Genomic DNA, 19,558 nt, shown 5'->3' with positions numbered 1-19,558 from the left:
GAATGAGAAATTAACAGGGATTACTTGACTCTTAAGTGTAGCTCCTGTCTTTGCCCGCTCTTTAGGTCTATTCATACTTCATAAAACAACATCTATTATAAAACCAGGTGGGTTTTGGAGCCTGCCTGCTCCCATTAATTCTGTTGAGGAAAGGGTATTCCATGACCTTCCCATTTTTTGCCAATCTGAAGATATTAAGACATTCCTAACTATGAAGAAAAAAATAAGATTGATCATTAAAGGATCATGCCTCATACAAAGAAAACCCAACAGGTGCTTTTTTTGACACCTGATAAGTTTCTTTTTCAAGGTGATGAAAAGAGAAAAAAATGGGAGTAACACAACCAGTTTAGAAAAAGGAAGATGAATAAAATTTCTCAGAGAGGAACCAGTCAAAGAGACAGAGACAGATTTCTCCTGGAAATACTAGCTGTGATGCTTCAGTTCATTCTTTGGTAACAGCTTCTCCAGGTCTTCTGGGGATCTGTGCTCTTTCAGTCTGCTAGTCAAGTTCTGAATCACAAATTCAATCTGAAGCCAAAGATGACTGACAGCCAGATTTACTTTGGAGAGTGTGTATAATCACACAGTCACACACACAAGGGCAAACAGACAAGTTCGGTACAACAGTAAGTCTTCCAAAAGGACCCTACTCAGAACATTTTCCTGAAGGAAATGCAAATCTCCTACATGGTTTCTTTTATGCTTGCACAAAACAAGCTGTATATCATACACATTTGGTTATATACATACATTAGAGACAGATACAGTTAGCATAATGTGATTGCACTGCAAAAGTTCTGTAGCTGTGTGCTGGATACCCTGATAAATATAATAGCATGTACTGCTAAAAACTGAACTGTAAACTGCCTTAATAATGCAGAGGTGTGTGTATAATAGAGAGAAGTGATGTTTCCGTTATGAAAAAGAATACCTACCTCATATTTTCTGTAGTTAACCAGCAAGGCAAGAAGGACAACAGCATCATAGCCATGTTCCCTGCGACTAAGTGGGCTGGACAGGATCTGGAATAAATAATCACACTGCTCTGTACAGGCCTGCCTCAAGAAGCTTTCAGTGACTCGCAGTACACGGCCGTGAAATGTACATCTAAGAGCAAATTATGCCCTAATGGAAGACAATATTTAATGTTGCTTCCAATAAGTTCTGCACACAGAAAAGCTTATTTATCACAGAGAGAATTTACATAGGCTTTCTAGGTATAAAGGGCAAATACATTTCATAACAGCACTGGACAGTACCTCAGCACATCACCAACATTATCTATGCAAGTTTTCTGTGTTCTCCCAAGCCCAGTTCCACTTCTAAGAAGTATAATTTATCAAAGAGTAGAAAAAACCTCAATATATCCAGAATGGCTTTTGAAACAAAGTTCCTCTGATACAGAATTTCTCTGTGAACTTAGCTCAGAAATCTGTTCAGCTTCTAGCTATGCACAACTGCCTCAAGTGAAAATACTTTAAATGCTCAGTAGTGACTAAAAACAGCAGAGTAGAGTAAGGACAGACAGCCTGAAAAAAAAAAAAATAAATCTATGACTGAGCTATGAATGGAAGCAACACATAGTGCCAGCCAGCTATGCTGCATTGAAAAGGCAAATATATCACTGAAACCTCTCACTACAGAATAAGAGCCCCTGCAGTAGAAGGAAGAAACCTTACCTGTAAAATAGCTTCAAATATGCTGTTAATCATCACATACTCCAGGATGGTGTTCTGGCTGATGTTATCTGTCACCTGAATACAAACAGAACTTTTAAAATCTCACCCGAAGCCTTCCATGATACTGTAGCTGCCTCTGGCACACACCAGGAACAGAAGAGTTTTACTACCAGATGGACACATTTATCCATAATCTCACACTTAGTCAGCAAGTCAAGGTGTGACTAGCAGTAGAGCTAGACATGAAGTAAAAGAAATCTGTCCTGCCTCCCACCCCTCTGGCAAGAAGCTTGTCCCACTTACTAAGAGCTCCCCCTTTTCTCCACAGATTGCTATTTTACACAGCTGCACGACTGCTACGCAGGAGACAGAGAATAAAAAACAGGATGCATATGCTCCACTGAGCACTTTCCCATCATGAACAGGGAAGTGAAGTCCCTCCCCACACTCAATTATCTCTTATCACAGCCAAAATAGTTCAGTTGACCATATCCAAGAGATGATGAGTGGCAATTTGTTCCAACTTCCCCATTTTTCGTATCTTCACCACACTTGTTTACTCCACACTTCCTGTCTTTCCTCAACCCCTCTCCTCTGCTCCCTTCCCCTTTATCTAAGGCTTACTAAATATCCTCTTCCCTAGAAAAAAATCCCCGTGAATCAAACTGATACCTCATGCTGTGTCTCCCCTTTTGACCCAGTTGGCACCTATCTTATGAGTTGAAAACAATTTGCTAGTCTGTACTGGCATCATGTTAGAGCAACGATGCATATTCTGGGCTGACCCATGTTCTCATTCACAATTTCTTTCCCTTTCATAAGCTTCACACTGCAGCATTCTGCTCAAGTTTTGAGGCAGTTCCATCCCTCAAGATGTGGCTTCATAAGCTTTTAAGTTATTATACAGCTGATATTTATTTACCGTCACTAAGCACAGAAGCAGCTTCAGACACAAGCTTTTGAGGCTTTCAGAGCCTTCTGCACAGAGGAGTGAGTCCAAGCTCTCCATGAGATTCTAAAGAAGAAGAGTCATATTATTTAAAAGTAATGTTTAAAATTACTTTAAAATGTTTGTTATAAAAAGCTTTTGGGGAGATTCAAATACAAGAGCACCAATATAAAGCCATGTTATCCCAGAATCGATAACTAAGCCATTCCTCCTGTTACACAGGCCATAGTCACACTGATGGTTCTCAAAACTGCTTTGTGTCAACTATATTTTAATGACTACAGGCATAACATCGTGATCATTTTCAAAGAGTTTTCTCTAGATGCCTGAAAGATTTTTGTATACATATAACAATTGTATTCACAAAGTTATTCTGAGTTCTACAGATATCATCTTCCTTTTTGCTTGCAAGACCGTAATATCAGTCCTTTCTTTTTTCAATATTCCATTTTATTTACAGACACCATGAGATTTTTTGTAAGCAGCACACCTCCAATTTAATAGCACACATATTAGTTATGATTAAAACTAGATATCATATAGCTGTTTAACAGACACTAAAAATAACTGGTTTCTAAATACTAAGTCACAGGTAGTACGGTTAGTCTTAAAGGAAAAACATTCTGGCAGGCAAGCTACTACTTAATATTTCCCCAAATGTACTACTATTTGTAGAGAGATGAAATATTACTACTTTTCGTCAAGATACAACAGGAATTCAGCTTTATCAGCAATTACTTTGTCATTTCCCAAACCCTCAGCATCTTTACAGAGAAGAGGATCAAGTAAATTTAAAACGGTACATGTGCTGATGGAAATGTGAAATGGAACACAGGATATGACTATCAGCTGAAAATTAAGAACAAGGTAAGAAGTTCAATACTAGGTACTAATGGCCTGTAACAGCCTTTCATGGCCTTAAGATTTCTTAACCACAGTGACTGCACAGACTGGAACTAAAGGAAAAGTGCTCTGTTATGTTAGTAACAAACATGGGGATCCCGAGTGTCCTTTTGCCAGTAACAGGTAAAGAACTTCAGGATGGCTGTTTTTAATAAGTGACTGGACTATTTCCCTCAATAGCTGTACCTTGGTAGACACACCTGTTTATAACTCACTGCCCCTGCAACATGGCTACTGTGCAAATTTTTCTGTACATTGCCAGGGCCTCACCTTCATACACAGCTCTGCCTTATCGAAACCAACAAGCATGTTGATGATGTCAAACCCAGAAGTGGATTTGTTCTTCTGATGGACACCCCGAATTAATGCACACAATGTCTGCAAAAAGGGAAAAACAAATAGAGGGTGACACATAATGCAACACCTACAACTCAAGACTAAAACCCGCCCATAGACCTAGCACTGGCAAACCTCTAGTCACCATGGTCATTCTCAAGAAAAGATTGCTTAAGTAAGTTTTGGGTTCAGGATCACTTTCCACATGAACACAGTCTGATTAAGGAAACACCCTGCCAACTCAAGCTCAGGATATGTTATCTGGTTCCTATTTACACTTACACAGCAAGATTGTAGACTTAAGCCCTGGCCTACCTTTTGCCAAGAGCTCAAATACAAGTTTGGGAATCCAGGGCTGGCTAGACTGTCTATGTAGCTATAGCTACAATATTTAATAGCATCCTTTCAAACTACTACTAATAATAACATAAAACAAGATTGTATGCCAGAGGTGTAAATGTTCTGATTTAAATCAGCTTTCCCCAGCTTACTGCCTGTCCAGTATCTCCTACAGGTGACTTCTCCAAACCTGAAATACATATCCTGTACTCCTACAGGTGAGAGAAGCTGAGACAAATGCACTCACCAAACTGTAAGAATCAGCCTGTGAACTAATTACATTAAACATCAGACTGAGGGGCGTCTCCCACACAAGACGTGGGGTGACATAGCTTTGGTAAGCAGCAATTTGTAGGAAAATGGCTATTAATTCTGTGTGACAGTTCTTCACAGCTTCCAATTAGGAACTATCCAACAGGGAAGGTGTGCTGTATGAATTTCACACTAACTTCTCCAGAGCTTTATTTCATTTTCGACCCATATGGTAATTCAAAAAGGAGGCTGAAATGAGGGAGAATAGGCAAAAGTAGAATACAGACAAAGCTACAGAGTACTCTTGAGCCCCCAGACTGGCAGCCTGTAGTGAACAAGCCCCTCTTGTCCTCCCATTGCCACCTGCATGATCCTGCATCACCACATCCTCTTGAATTCTGAAACAAGCTATTGTTCTTCAAAGACTAGAGACTATGAATGTTTGTAACCTCCACCAACAGTAAGCAGCAACTGCTCTGTAGATATCATTTTTCCTTAGAAGCAAGGAAAACAAGATGTTTGATACCAGCAGCTAATATATTGCCTCATCAGAAGCAGAAGAGAGTATTCTCTATCTCTCAGTATGGTACCTGTAATGCATTGACCACTCTGATTGGGTGCTCCTCACCCAGTGCCTGGATGCAGTGCTGAAACAAGCAGTTGATGTTATCTTTTATCTTCATTAACTCTTCCCCATCGAGAGCCTCCAGCTTGCCTTCTAGATATTCCAAGTTGACCTGTCAGGTTAAGAATCAGTTCAGGAATGTTATACAACCACTGACACCTTAGAAATGCAAGTTCTTGCACTGACAGCCTGACACTTCGTAGGCAAAACAGCAGCAGCAAATCAGGGGATGCTCAGTTCTGGTTACCTTCATAAGAAACAGCTCCTCCCAAAACCTAGGGTTGCATTTACTGGGGTCCTCTGTCTGAAAGAAAAAGGAACACCCATGAGAACAAACAAGAAGAAATCTTTCAGGCAAAATTTAAAGAAAATCATTATCATGAGTAGCTCAGAGTCAGCATCATCCCACTGGATAACAAAGTGTTCTCACATATAGTATTCTGTCTACACAGATTCCCAGAAACAGAAGCAACTCTCAATTGGGATGCCTCTGTTTTATCTTCTGGATTATTTTTTTTTTGAGAACACTTGAAAAGCCATTACTTCCTGCAGATCACAAATGGTCCTGGTAGACAACAGGACAAGGTGATATTAAGGAAGAAAGCACAACACAGACCTCTGCATCACAGTAGGAAAGCCTGAAGCATATGGGACAAGGAGTAATGGGTTTAAACTTAAACAAGGGAAGTTCAGGTTAGATACAAGGAAGTTCCTTACTGTGAGGGTGGTGAGGCATTGAAACAGGTTGCCCAAAGAAGTGGTAAATGCTCTATCCCTGGCAGTGTTCAAGGCCAAGTTGGACAGAGCCTTGGGCAACGTGGTCTAGAGTGAGGCATCCCTGCCCACGGCAGGAGGGTTGGAACTAGGTGATCTTAAGATCCTTTCCAATTCAAACCATTCTGTGATTCTATGCACCTATACTGTGCAACTCCTACCTTGGGAAAAGAATCCACCATACACAACCTTCAGCATAAACTAAACCAAGAAAATTTAACACAACATTTCTTCTTTAGAAAGAAGATATGCTCAGGTCCTTACCGTGAAAATCTCATCATACATCAACACAACTTTCTCCTTCAATGGCTTCTTGGAGGCTGAAGACTTCCGGAGCAGCCCACCTTTTTTCTCTGTTTGCGCCATGCTGTATACCCTGAAGGCAAAAATAGACAAAAAAAGCTAAGGAAACATGAACTTTTCTTCAAGGCATAGCTGGTCTGCCTCAACCATAAAAGGCTTTTTTGCTGCACCGAAACATTAAAGGTCTCTCACAAGCTGAAAGTTGGGGCTTTTATATCTATAGCAGATACCAAAGGTCCCACTTAGTCTTATATCCCATTTCAAAGCAGATATCAAAGGTCCCACCTAGTCATATATCCCATTTCAAAGAAACACGCAAAAGTGCAGACACAGGCAGATACAGAATAAGCTCCTTATGGATAAGTTTTCTTAATTCTTTTCTGCTAGAAGCTGATTCATAATCTAGACTGACACAGTTTACATCTAGAAAAGTATGCCTTTTTCAATCTTATTGCATGACATGGACAGTGGGATTGAGCATTCCCTCAGCGAGTTTGCTGATGACACCAAGCTGCATGGTTCGGTTGATACGCTAGAGGGAAGGAATGCCATCCAGAGGGACCTTGACACACTTGTGAGGTGGGCTGATGCCAACCTTATGAAGTTTAACCATGCCAAGTGCAAGATCCTACACTGGGTTGGAGCAATCCCAGGCACAGCTACAGGTTGGGCAGAGAAGAGATTCAGAGCAGCCCTGGAGGGAAGGACTTGGGGTGCTGGTCGATGAGAAAATGAACATGAGCCGGCTTCAGTGTGCGCTCACAGCCCAGAAAGCCAACCATATCCTGGGCTGCACCAAAAGGAGTGTGACCAGCAGGTCGAAGGAGGTGATCCTGCTCCTCTGCTCTTGTGAGACCTCACTTGGAGTATTGTGTGCAGTTCTGGTGTCCTCAACATAAAAAGGACATGGAACTGTTGGAACAAATCCAGAGCAGGGCCACGAGGATGATCAGGGGACTGGAGCACCTCCTGTATGAAGACAGGCTGAGAAAGTTGGGGCTGTTCAGCCTGGAGAAGAGAAGGCTGCATGGAGACCTCATAGCAGCCTTCCAGTATCTGAAGGGGGCCTATAGGGATTCTGGGGAGGGACCTTTCATTAGGAACTGTAGTGACAGGACATGGGGTAATGGGTTAAAACTTAAACAGGGGAAGTTGAGATTGGATATAAGGAGGAAATTCTTTACTGTAAGGGTAGTGAGGCACTGGAATGGGTTGCCCAGGGAGGTTGTGAATGCTCCATCCCTGGCAGTGCTCAAGGCCAGGTTAGACGAAGCCTTGGGTGAGGTGGTTTAGTGTGAGGTGTCCCTGCCCATGGCAAGAGGGTTGGAACCAGATGTTCTTAAGGTCCTTTCCAACCCTAACTATTCTATGATTCTATGACTCTATGAACTGTTGTAACTTGTTATCAATTGGAAACATAGTCCTTCTGGCCAAGCCTCAAGGACGTCTTGTGACAAAAACCTCCTGAAACTGTTTGAAAAAGTCTTCTCTTATCTGTTTAATTTGCTGCCTACCAAAGCACTCCAAATTCTGCTTTTGCACTCTGAAGCGCCATCCAACACTAGGAAACATTTGGCTGCAAAGCCTTTCTAAAGCACTCCTGCCACCCCTACTCATCCCTACCTCTGCACCTTGGCATCCCTCAGCTGTACCAGCTGCTCTGCAAATCAAGCCAGAGAAGAACCCAAGCCTCAAAGGCATCCCATGTGGTTCAGTCTGGGAAGGAGGATGGAGGAACATAAAAAAGCTTTTCAGGGATTTATTTACCTATTTTTTAAACTAGATGAATTTCCTGATCCATTTGATAACAGAGGGTTTTCTAGAAACACAAACAGATCTTACTAAAGTTAATCGGTGTCTCATGTTCACTGGCTATCCTATTAAAGGAAGAAAAAGTGGTATCTCTATTACAAAATGAGCTGTTACAAAAAAAGTAACAGCCACGGCTCTGCCGTCCTGCACCTTCTGTGACAGTCACATTGCAGGGGCTGAGAGTCAGAACATGTGATTTGCCCTGTACTCTCAACCTCATGTCTGATGCTACACAGCACATCACCACTCTGACCTTGCAAGTATTTATCCGCAATCGCATTTTTCTGGCAAGCATCACAGCTTTAGCACTGCTCTAACCTCCTTTATCATTGCAGCACTGTCAGAGGTACTTAGCAGAAAGAAAATGCCATCCCTTTTCATATCCCTGAGCTCCCAACCTTTCTCCCATACCTCCAAAGGTAATTACACACATGGCAGCAGCATACCTCAGGCAGAGCTTGACTGAAGTCATGCTCCAGAAAAGCATGGGCAGACTCTTGTGGCAGCTGCACTCAGCCATGCTAAATTATGCACAGAGAACCAAGTTCACTGCAGCATGTAAGACCCCAGAGCTTTAGGAGCAGTCAGCCATGGAGGTAGCTTTGGATTTAGCCTCCATCCCAGATTGCCTGAACCCCTTCCACAGACGCCTTTCGCTCAAAAAGCAAGTTCCAGTAACTACTGAATACCACTAATTCAAGATCTCTTCCACATTCTTTCCACTGGAGACAGCTTTTGATGGTCTTAAGCTACAGCTATGTTCTCAGCTAGGACTCTCAGCTCCCAGAGTCAGTTTACTCAGACACCCACATCCCTTGAGCCATAAATCTCAATTCTAAGTGGCAGGAAAACATCTTTGGGCCTGGAGAAACAATGCTGTTGCAAAAGACCCTACCCCAGGTGTGAAGGTAAGGAACTTTGCCTGGATGGAAAAGCAAAGACTAGAAGAGAAAGCAGCAGATCTCACACCTGAAAAGCTGTGATTTATAGAGAAAGGTGGAAAGGTCTTTTGTCTTCCCACCAGAATGGGAATATGCACAGCTGGCTGGCTAAGGGATAGTGTGTGTGCTTGAGGCTGTGATGGAAACAGCCTCAAGACACATTGACAGAAAAAGTTTAGCAACTACTGCAACATAACCTTTGGTAAATACAGAAATTATTCCTGTAGCCTGTAGGTCTGTATATCCAATTAAGACAGAAAAAGGTTTCAGTCCAACAAATGAAAAAGAAAACATTATTCAATCATCTTGATAGCTTCTCTTTTACAGACGTCGCATTATTTTTAAACTGTCATGGGAAACAAGACATTATTCTAATTAGAAACATAATTGGAAACCGAGAGGAATCTATTAAAACTCAAATCAAGAATTATGTCACTTTTAGCCTACCAATACAAATCTTACCCCAGACTGCACAAAACCATCTCCCAACTTAGTTTCTGAACCTAAAGCAGCTGCCAGCCCCAGCATACAAACACTTCCATCATCATGCTTCTAACTGAATTACAGCTAACGAATAACAATGTCAAAACTAATAAACTCTCAGTGCTTCTAGGTCAGTGTTCTCACATCAAACGTGCACATGAATGGGAGAGGATCAATACACTCTGCTTGGTGCCTGGACTTTAAGAGCTGCATTTTAACACTTTTCCTACATTTCCAGAAAGACAGAAAAATCTAAATCCCACAAGACCCAAAGGCTTGATGCTGGGTGAGCATCAGAGGGACTGCACGATTATGTGAAATTCCTAGCCTCTGTCAAAATGGGACTTGGGATTCATTTTCTCTCAACGAAAGCTGCACAGAGCACATACAAAGCAGACTGCTAGAGGCAAGGATTAAATAATGTTCTTGTTTATAATTTGCTGTTCTACAAATGAGTTTATGGAAGAGCAAGGGGAGTAAAGTAAAAGTCACTTTTCATGCCAATGCTTTATTAGGCTGTGCTTGTTTCATGACCTATGATGATCAGGCTGTACAAATGGCTTTTTCTTTTCACTGTAGGCAATTACATTTTCTAGATGTCAAAGACAGAAACAGGAAACAGCATTTTGCTAATGAGGACCTTCTAGGCAGCTGCAGAAAAAAAAAAAACAGTTAAATGCACAAAACATAAGTTGTAGAGATGTCAAATTATCAGGACCTGTGACAGCTTATGGAAACAAGGACACTGAATATAGTTAACAATTATCCTTTAAGCACATCACATTTTAAAAGCACGGGTGCATTTTCCACATTTGAGGTTCAAATGGGTAATTTGTTCTGTCAATGGGTCAGTCCCATTAACACTTGCTGCTAAACTAATCCTTCTGTAGTCACTGATTGTACAGGAGAACTACCCCTCAGGGCTAACAGAAGCACACCCCCCTGGATTCCTAGAACAGTAAGTACTTTGCTGTGCAGCAGTAGATCCGAGACTCTTTATCTGCAACTAAAAGAAACCTCAACAGAGCACGAGTCTTGGCAACTCAAAGGCAAGAAGATGAAAGCCATAACAGACAGAAGTCCAGGCAGACTCTTGCTTTATCTATTATCAATCCCAGGATCAGCTGATCCAGTCAGGAAGAAAGTGGTGAGCACATCCAACCATCCACCTCTTACCCATTTCACCCCTAACCTCATAGCAGAGATTCCAACCAAACATGTGATATTCTGATGAACACATCTCTGTTAGCCTCTCATTAGAATATCCACAGGAAAAAAATGAACCTGACATTTTGAGTCTGAGGTTTACTCAGATTTATGCACATTGAAAACTGTGGCTGCTCCACACTGACACTCAGCTCCTGTACAGACTCATTATTCCTTGTATCATTGTACAACAGCAAAAATACCGTGCACTAATGCACACCTACACTACAATAACATCAGGATCCAAAACTCATAACTTCTGTAATCTTGCATGCAGCCCACCAAGCACTGCATTTTGCATTGAATTGCCTCAGTTTGGACTCCCCAAAAAAACATATTGTAATACTTCTTGGCTCAATAAAAAGCAAACAAACATTACATAAAATGGCATTTTCACATATTGACTTACTTGGCAAACCATTTATTTCCTGTCTGGAAAAGATAGTGTCAATGATGTGATCTATATTAGGTGGTTAATGCCAAAGCCCTGGACCTCAATCTATAAAGACTCTGAGTAAGAACTGAGATACTTTTGCTTTTAGAATCCCATAACCCTTGACTTCCCACTGCTACTAATATTGAACTCGCTTAAATATTTCAAGTAATTGTCACCACCACCAATTTCATGCAATTGGGAACCAGCGTGATCACACTCTGCCTTCCAAGGATTTTTGTGGGTGTACCACTCAAGTCGAAAGGAAAGTTGTTCAAAAATTATCTCAATCATGCAAGAGACAGGGATTAACCCTACCTAAAAATTAACCTACAGCTTCTAAAACCAACATGTTGTAAGCCAAGTAGTCATTAAAACTCTTCACTGAAGCTCCAGGAAAAGTTTGCACTTAACCCACATGATGCATGTGCAGATTTGATACTGGACCTGAGCAACAGGCAATTAAAACATGGGTTCCAGCACTCAACCATCACTGGAAGCAACAATCTGCACCCAGCACAAGGCATATGCAGTGCCTTGACCCAGTTCAAGCTCCAGTGTTAAAACCTCCAGGACCACCCAGCAGCACCCTGGCAGACCACTAGGGAAAAGAGAGAGAGGAGAAACACTGGGCTAGATTTTGTCATGGCTTTAGTAACTGTCATAACCAAATACTTGCTGTAAGCCCTTTTTCAACTTCTTCTCCACCAAGTCTTGCATTGGTGGTTACGGTTTGTGCTAATACATCCACACTGCTTATACATTTCATCCATTCTTTACCACCTTATTTGTATATTGTCCATTGGAATGAAAACTGCTCAGGCTGTACCTTCCTTTACTCCTTACAACAAGGCGTTCAACTCACCAACAAGAGAAAGAATAACACTCACAGCACACAAGCATGGGAGCCACCAGGCAGAATTTCCAGGTGCATTCATGCAGTATGCAATGAGAAATAATATTCTGTAGGTGTGCTGTGCTGATGACAAAAACCCACACAGATCCCACTTCTTTTTCTGCAGTACCAAGCAACAAAATCTCCAGGAACATCCCAGCATTTGCATTTTTACTATCAAGTCTATCCATCCCGCTCAGAGCAGCAGCAGTGTATGTGCTTCTACATGGTACAATCTGAAGTTACACCAAAACTGACCTATTTCCTCTCCTGAAAAAAAGAAAGGAAAAGCAGCTTCCTAATGCAGATACAGGCACTGACTACCTCTCACTATATCTGCTTTAGCAATGATATAAAAGATTAACATCCAAGCCACATTTTTAACACTCCATCCATAACTGCCTTTCATTTCTATCTGTGCAGTTAAAATAACATCAACTTTACACCATCAACTAGTTAAGTTTCTTCCTGTCAAGTCCATCTAGACCAGCATCACGCGCTTCCACCTCCATCTGTTCATACCATTTTCCCCAAATTATTTTTTTTCATTTAATCACGCTTCCTTTCCATATTCCTGGCTCCAATGCCCAGCTTTCTTGTGTCAGAAAGTCTATCTTTTCACTTTTCAAGGCCTTCAAAGCCCACCCCACCTAGTTTACCATGAAGTATTTCACACTGCCTCTATACTCCCACCTAAAAGCTCACACCACTCCGAGACCTTTTTACATGTCTTCCTTCTGAAGAAGGACATTCTTCCTGTAACCTTCCCCTGCCCCTTTTTCCCATAGCTTCAGCTGTTGGTGTGGATCCAATGCCCCTGCTGAATACAGCGCAGCTCCATGACCTTGGACTTCTGAAGAAGCTGCTATGTTCTAAGAAGCTGCACAGTAAAGCCATGCCAAGATAAGAAATGTATCGCTACTGAGAAGTAATGCTCTTGAGACCATTAGTAGCACAAGTACTCAGGAGGAAAAATACAAACATAAAAAGGTGTAAGTCAAACCAGAAAAAACAAACAAACAAACAAACAAAAAAAAACAAACAAAAACCAACACCTTTCTCCCTTTAAAAATCCATCAGGGAGCTAGAACATTGCAACCCAGCAACTTCAAGCAGCAGGGGCCAACCCTTCCCCTCCTGATGGGTGTCTTACGGCTGGCTGGTGCATTAGCAATGGTAGTGAGCTGATGAATGCTTAGCCTAGCAGCTCGTTAAAGCCTCACTGCTTCTTTTGTTCATGCCAGCCAATAACTCTGTAACATTTTTACGCTGGATATTCCCTGCCTGCAGAGTCCCCCCGCACGCTGCAAAAGGTGCCCTAAATGACACAGAGGATAAAGTTATTGTTAAACCAAACTGATGTCCTTTTTTTTCTCCCTCTGAAATTCCTCTTAAAAATTTCTGTCACACTTCCTGCTGGAGCTCAGCCAGCTGGTGAGCTGCAATCACCGCGTATCGCAATGATCCAAATTATCTTGTCACTTTGCATATTCCACCCACCTGCTCGGCCCTAAATGCCTCTCGTCACACATTCAGGCTGCAGCCCCTGCTTCAGAGCAAACTTTCTTACAGCGACATATGCAACAGGGTTCTGAAGCTGCGAGCTCACTCATGTAGCAAGCTGCCTCTGCCTTCAGCATGACAGACATAAATTTCCACTGTTACTGTTGTTTACTGCGCCGCTTCGCTTTGCCAATACAAGCACTTGTAGGGCCATGAGGTAAACCAAGTAATTAGATTAATGATCAAATACTTATGCTCTGCTCATGCTTTCTAGAAAGAGTTATCTTGAGCCCAGCCCACCTCAGCAGCCAGAGACTCCAGTCAAAGCTGCTAAGCCTCCCCGGGCCGGGTCGCCCTCACTGCAGGCACCCGGGGGCGCTTACCGGGACAGCGCAGCGGTAACGAGTTATTATTGTGAGCAGCAGCACCGCAGGCAGGCGGAGAAAGGAGCGGCAGCTTCTGCAGCAACAGACTCGTGTAGAATCACAGAATCAACTAGGTTGGAAAAGACCTTTAAGATCATCAAGTCCAACCCTTATCCCAGCACTGCCAAGTCCACCACTAAACCATGTCGCTGAAGGCCTCGTCTACACGGTTTGTGAGCACTGCCAGGGGCGGTGACTCCACCACTGCCCTGGGCAGCCTCTCTGCAAAGACATTTTACCTAATATCCAGCTTAAACCTCCTCTCGTGCAGCTTGAGGCCGTTACCTCTTGTCCTGTCGCTGGTTACTTGGGAGAAAAAACTGACCCCCACCTCATCACAACCTCCTTTCAGGTAGTTGTAGAGAGCTGTAGAGGTAAGGTCCCCCCTGAGCCTTCTCCAGTCAAAACACCCCCAGTTCCCTCAGCCGGCCCTCATCAGACTTGTTCTCCAGACGCTGCCACAGCTTCCCGCACTGCCGCAGGAGCCGGCCAGACCGGGCAGGGCAGGGTGGGCAGCGAGGAGGGTGGCACAGCCCGCTGCCACCCGCCCGCCAAAGGGGCTGCGGCAGAGCAACTCCCCTCCTCGGGCACCGGCTGCCCCAAGCCCGGGGGATGGCTCCCCAGAGAGCTGGGCCTGCGGGGCACCCAGCAGCGGCCGGGGCACCAGGCTCCACCGGGACACGGTGCCCGGCGAGGCCCCTCGGGGCAGGCAGAGACACCGCCCCACCGCCCCCTCCGGAGAGGCGGAGCCCCCCGGCCCGGAGCTCCCGCAGGCCCCGGGAGGCTGCTCCAGAGGGGCGGCGGGGGCGTGGCCTGGTCCCGCGCGGGTGGGGGCCGCGGCCCCCCCATCCCCAGCACTCACCTGCAGGCGAGCCTCTCCCTTCCACACGGCGCAGGCGCCGCCGGCCGCTCCGCGCATGCGCTGCCAGCGGGCCCGCGCCGCGCGGTCCTAGCGCCGCTAGCCTTCGGGGCGGGTTGGGGCGCTGTCAGCGCTGCTTCCTCGGGCGGCCCCGGTTTCCCGGCAGCCGCAGGCGGGGTGAGCAAGGGCGGCGGCGGGGAGACGCTTCCCCGGGCCGGATGGACCTCGCTTGTCCCTGCGGGGACTGACACACACACACACACACCCCTTATAGAAAATGCCCCCTCTATCTGCGAGGCCGCTCCCGAGCCGCGGCCCCGCCGCCGTCCCTGCACCCGCGACGGAAGTAGGCGAAGGGTGGCCCGGGCCGGCGCGGCGCTGCCCCGCCCGGAAGCTCACCGCCTCCTCGTGATTGCGCCGCGCAGGCCCCAGCCGAGCCTCGGTGCAGGGGTGGCCCGTCCCCGGCAGGCAGCCGCCGCGGCAGGTAGGCCCCGTGGGGTCCCGGCGGGACGGGGCGGTCCTGCGGGTGCCTGGGCAGGCTGGCAGCGGGGGGGTCCTCTCTGGAGGAAGAGAGGTCGGGGGAGCTAAGTGGGCAGCAGGGACCCCCGGGGTTTGGGGGGCTGGTGCCCGCGGAACCGGCTCGCTGCGGGGAGGAGGGTGCCCGGGGGGGGGGTGTGTTTCTGGAGAGAGCCTGGGGAACGCGGTGCAGTGGGCGGGTCTGGGAGGGGGCTCGGTGGCAGCAGAGCTCCGGGCCCCTGCTCGCACTGGTGCATGTTCTTGGTGAGCAGGGCGGCCGCCCCGAGATGAAGGGAGCTGGGATGCTACGGCAGGTTTCCGACTTCAGTGACTTCAGCCGAGGCCACTGGCTGCAGGAGCTGCTGTGCCAGGGAGACGAGCCCAGACACATCCAGTCCAGCCCCGACGGGCAGCACCTTTTAGTCCTGCAGAAGCTCCGTCCACCCCCCCTGCCCCGGGTGCTGGCCTTCCGGCGCCACTGCATCAGTGGAGCCGACCTGGAGAGGAACTGGCAGCCGCCCCAGCCAGCCCTTGTGGGACTGCTCTTCTTGCGGAGCCCTCTGATATTGGGCTCCTGGGTACTGGCCATCGTGTGGGAGCATGGACGAACTGAGGTCTGGCACTTTGTGGTGGCTGTGGGCTGGCAGCTGCTGCAAACGCTGGAGCTCTGCCAGGGTGTTCGGGCACGAATCGTCTCTGTGTGCAGCCAGGGAGCCAGCCTGGTGTGGTGTGAGGAGAGGCCTCCCCTGGATGCCCACTCGGACATGAGCAAGTGTGCCTTCAGGTTCTGCGTCTGCACCCGGGCTCTGGAGGTGGGGGAGCAAGGCTTGCGTTTGGGCACTGTAGGAATAGTCCTGCACAACAGCCCTGAATATCAGGTCCTGGCCTCCCCCCAGCACATCTTCCTGGTGCCTGCCACTGCCACCTTTGCCACCACTTCCAAATTCCTCCTCATCTGGCATCCAGAGAAGGCAAAGCTCACCATTACAGCCCCCTCTGCAGGCTTTATCCACAGAAAGGTGCTGCATTCCAGCAGCAAGTCAGACTTCAGGAAGCTCCTGCTTGGTTCTGTGGGTCTTCTCTCAGGTTTGGCACCTCTGGACATTCACACCTCTGCTGTTTCCAACAGCGGGGGTCTGCTGCTGGTGAGCACAAAGGGTACTGTGACCATGGTGGAGCCAGATGGGACACAGAGACATATCTTTGACATGGAGGGGTGTCCCCTGGCCCAAGGAAGTCATGTCCAGCTGAAGACCTTTGGCAGCATCCTGGCCTGTGTGCTCGCTGGGGTCCTGTATCTGGTGGACCAGAACACTGGAAGGCTCATAGAAAAGAAAATCCTGAGCATGAAAGAAGTGTATTTTCTGGAGTCCCCGGGAGAGGAGGACAGCATCCAGCTCCTCACTCAAACTGGCATCTACAGCTTTAGCTTCTCCAAATCTGAGGACAGCAGCAGACCTGAGCCGTGGCTGGTGGAAATGGTGTTTGAGGAAGCCTGCAGATACTACCAAAGGAGAAGCCTCAGCACCTCCAAGCTGACAGTTGAGAAGTTGAAGAAAGATGGTGTGTTCCAGGCTCCTGTGGTCCTTGCCGCCATCCTGCAGCACAGCCTGCACCAGAAGCAGAAGCCAGCCCGAGGTCTTCAAGACACTTATGCCAAGCTGTTGAGCACAATGAGCCTGGAGCTGCAGAGCTTCATGAGCCTGGAGGTCCTGAAGATGTGTGTGGTGTGTGCCCAAGAGAGTGAAGTGGAAAGCTACTGCAGTGAACTGGTAGAGCAGGAGGTCAGCCGTGTTCTGCACTCTGAGGTGGACAAGGACAACTTGGCCTACCTGAACTCCATTTTTACCTCCTTCCCCAAGGCTGCCTGGAAGGCCACAAAGAGCTGCCTGCAGCTGCAGCAGAATGGGGATGGCCTCTTGGTAGCCAGGGCCACCCCAGAGGTGTGGAAGAAGGTCCTGGGAGGACCACAGCAGGAGGATGTGGGTCAGAATGGAGTGGTCCCGCTCTTTGAGCTCATCTGTGCTTCCTTCCTGAGGTTCAAGCCCAAATGGCTGGCCAGTTTTGTGGAGCTGACCCAGCAGTATGTTAGCATCTCTTGGGCATACAGCAGCAAGGACAGCCCAGGGGGCCGGGTGCCACTGTACAAGAGAGCATTGGGAGTACTGGCCAAGAACAAGCACAGTGCAGCAGATGTTGAGATGGAGCTTGAACTGCTGCTCTGCAGCAAGAGGCCTAAGGCTGTGCTGCAAGCTCTGCACCTTCTCATCCGAATGAAGCGGTGGCAGCGGGTGGTGGAGGTGGCAGAGAAGTTCTCCAAGTTCAGCCCTTTGCTTAACAAGGAGATATTCACCACGCTGCTGGCAGAGTTTGCCCAGCACAGGGAGCTGGACCCTTATCTGGACTCGCTGTGGCCACTGTGCCCTGCTGAGCTCACTGCCTCGGACATCCTCACTGTGGTCCTACAGCACCTCCCTCACTCCCAGGAGGACCCAGTGCCCTTCTCCAGCGAGGGGAAACAGCTGACTGTAGGCTTGCTGAAGCCACTGCTACGAAGGGTTGTGCAGCGTCCCTGCATCCAAGATGAGATGTACCTGGATGCCTTACAGAGCTCCACCTTCCCCCCTCCTACCCCACCCCGAGAACACAAGATCCCCTCAAAAGCAGCTGATGATGATGCCCCTCAGCCATCCATGCCAAGGACTTCCTCCCCCTCAGCACTGTTACAAGGTGACAGTGCGTGAAGGGGAAAAGCACAACTGGATCCCAAGCCTTGAGTGCACAAGGAGAGGAAAGCTTCATCCTCCCAAGGAAGTCTTGCCCTGTCTGGCAGTACAGAAGGCTACTCCTGTGGCAGCATCTCGAAGAGTGTGTTGGATAGCTGGGGTTGGGGGATCTCATCTGAAGCCAGGGCAGGCTTTCTGGCTATTTCTAGCAAGTGCAATTGCGTGTGCCCCAGTGGAGGAGCAAATGCCGGGTGCATTTGCAGATGAAAGCACTGGCTGCACTACAGGACTACAGAACTGCTCCCTGCCTGAAGCACTTTGTTTTCAATTTGCCTGGCTCCTTTATAACTTCGCTGACCCTCTAGGAATGGTGGGCAGGGACGCACACAGTCTTTCCTCCCCGTGCAACTCTCTGTTCAGTGGCTTTTGTGGTGGCCCCAAACTCTGCCTGTGGGAAACTGGGCATGTTTCTTGCAGTGAAGTCACAAAGTGCTGCTGCATTGGGCTCAGTCAGGTGCCTGAATGCTAGCATGGTACAGCTCCGTGGTACTGGGGGTACCAGCAAATGCACTGGCAGCTGCAACACTTCACACACTATCTGGCTGCAATTCCCCTGGGATCAATCCTGTAGCTGTGACTGATTGCAGCTACTTAGCTGAAGAGAGCAGCCTAATTCCCTTATCTCACTATCCCAGGCGGTACCCAAACTCTTAGCTGAGAAGCTGGCAGCAGTCTGTATGAGCCTGGGGCTGGCCCTGCCTCCCCCTTTCCTTTGTGGCATCTTAGATTATGCTGCAGGATACTCGGGCCCTCTGTTCCCATCTCCTCTACCTTTGCCCTTTGCACACAAAAGGGGCTTTGTCAGGGTTGTCTGGCTCATATTGTGCCTCTGCAAAGTCAGTGTAACTTGAGAGCAGTTGTGCAGGAAGATCCATGTTCCAGCCTCTCTCCGGTGTTCACTGCCTGGCCCCCTCCTTCATGAGAGAGACCCTGGCTGTGGCTTTGCCCCTGCATTCCAGGCTGTGGTGTGAAGGAGCTGTCTCTTGCCTTGCTGGGCTGGCGCTGCCTCATCAGAGCAGGGCTAAGGGTGGAAGACAGACTCCTTTTGAAAATAAAGATTTCTAAAGCAGCCCTGGGGTGGTGGTGGATGTTTAAGATGTGCACCCTCAGGAGGAGGGCAGTTTTATTCTGCTTCTGATGAAAAGTGGCCAAGCTCAACTCACCACTGGTACGTTCTGGGCTCAGAGATCGAGCTGTGTGCCCAGGCAGTCCATTCCCTCTGTGGAAGTCAGCTCATGACTGTGAAGCCATGGAGGAAGGAGTTTACACAGGCAGGCAGGAAGGAATGTGTGTGCCATAGAAAAGGACCATGTGGGCAGTGCATGGCTGTGGCTGGGCCCAAGATAGCGTTGAGGAAGGGAGAATTTTTTTTTCTCAAGAGCTGTACCTTGTCCTTTAGTTCCTGGCTGGAAAACCAGCATCTGGGAGCACCAGGCTGGCTCCCACAGGAGCCTGCTGCCTGAGGCATGCAGTGGCAGAGCTGCCTGGTTTGTCAAATTGCTATGAAGATGCAGACAAGGGCTGCCACAGACAAGG

General features: G+C 47.3%; 2 protein-coding genes across 4 annotated transcripts in view; one reads left to right on the top strand and one right to left on the bottom strand.

Moving 5' to 3' along the window:
• ARMH3 (armadillo like helical domain containing 3) overlaps positions 1-14,819 on the bottom strand; it is a 130,939-nt gene extending 116,120 nt beyond the window's left edge. For 2 of the 3 annotated variants that reach the window (XM_062601846.1, XM_062601848.1), the window contains exons 1-8: positions 14,724-14,819; positions 6,125-6,236; positions 5,334-5,390; positions 5,052-5,198; positions 3,805-3,912; positions 2,605-2,697; positions 1,683-1,757; positions 939-1,025 (exon numbers count right to left, since the gene is read on the bottom strand). In XM_062601846.1, the coding sequence (XP_062457830.1) occupies positions 939-1,025; positions 1,683-1,757; positions 2,605-2,697; positions 3,805-3,912; positions 5,052-5,198; positions 5,334-5,390; positions 6,125-6,226 (669 nt within the window). In that variant the 5' untranslated portion in view covers positions 6,227-6,236; positions 14,724-14,819. Of the gene's footprint in view, positions 1-938; positions 1,026-1,682; positions 1,758-2,604; positions 2,698-3,804; positions 3,913-5,051; positions 5,199-5,333; positions 5,391-6,124; positions 6,237-13,819; positions 13,932-14,723 lie in introns of all 3 variants that reach the window. The other variant, XM_062601847.1, reaches the window with a different exon arrangement.
• A 146-nt stretch (positions 14,820-14,965) lies between these two features.
• HPS6 (HPS6 biogenesis of lysosomal organelles complex 2 subunit 3) lies at positions 14,966-19,091 on the top strand. The gene is made up of 2 exons (XM_062601845.1): positions 14,966-15,204; positions 15,509-19,091. Exon 2 carries the CDS (start codon positions 15,524-15,526, stop codon positions 17,978-17,980), a length of 2,457 nt encoding a protein of 818 aa, XP_062457829.1. The 5' UTR covers positions 14,966-15,204; positions 15,509-15,523; the 3' UTR covers positions 17,981-19,091.
• The last annotated feature ends 467 nt before the right edge of the window (positions 19,092-19,558 follow it).

This window comes from Pezoporus occidentalis, unplaced genomic scaffold (genome assembly GCF_034315485.1).
Source record: "Pezoporus occidentalis ecotype Australia unplaced genomic scaffold, CSIRO_AGI_Poc_V1 ctg73, whole genome shotgun sequence".
Lineage (NCBI taxonomy): Eukaryota > Metazoa > Chordata > Aves > Psittaciformes > Psittacidae > Pezoporus > Pezoporus occidentalis.
This window is presented reverse-complemented; position numbering and strand designations above follow the sequence as displayed.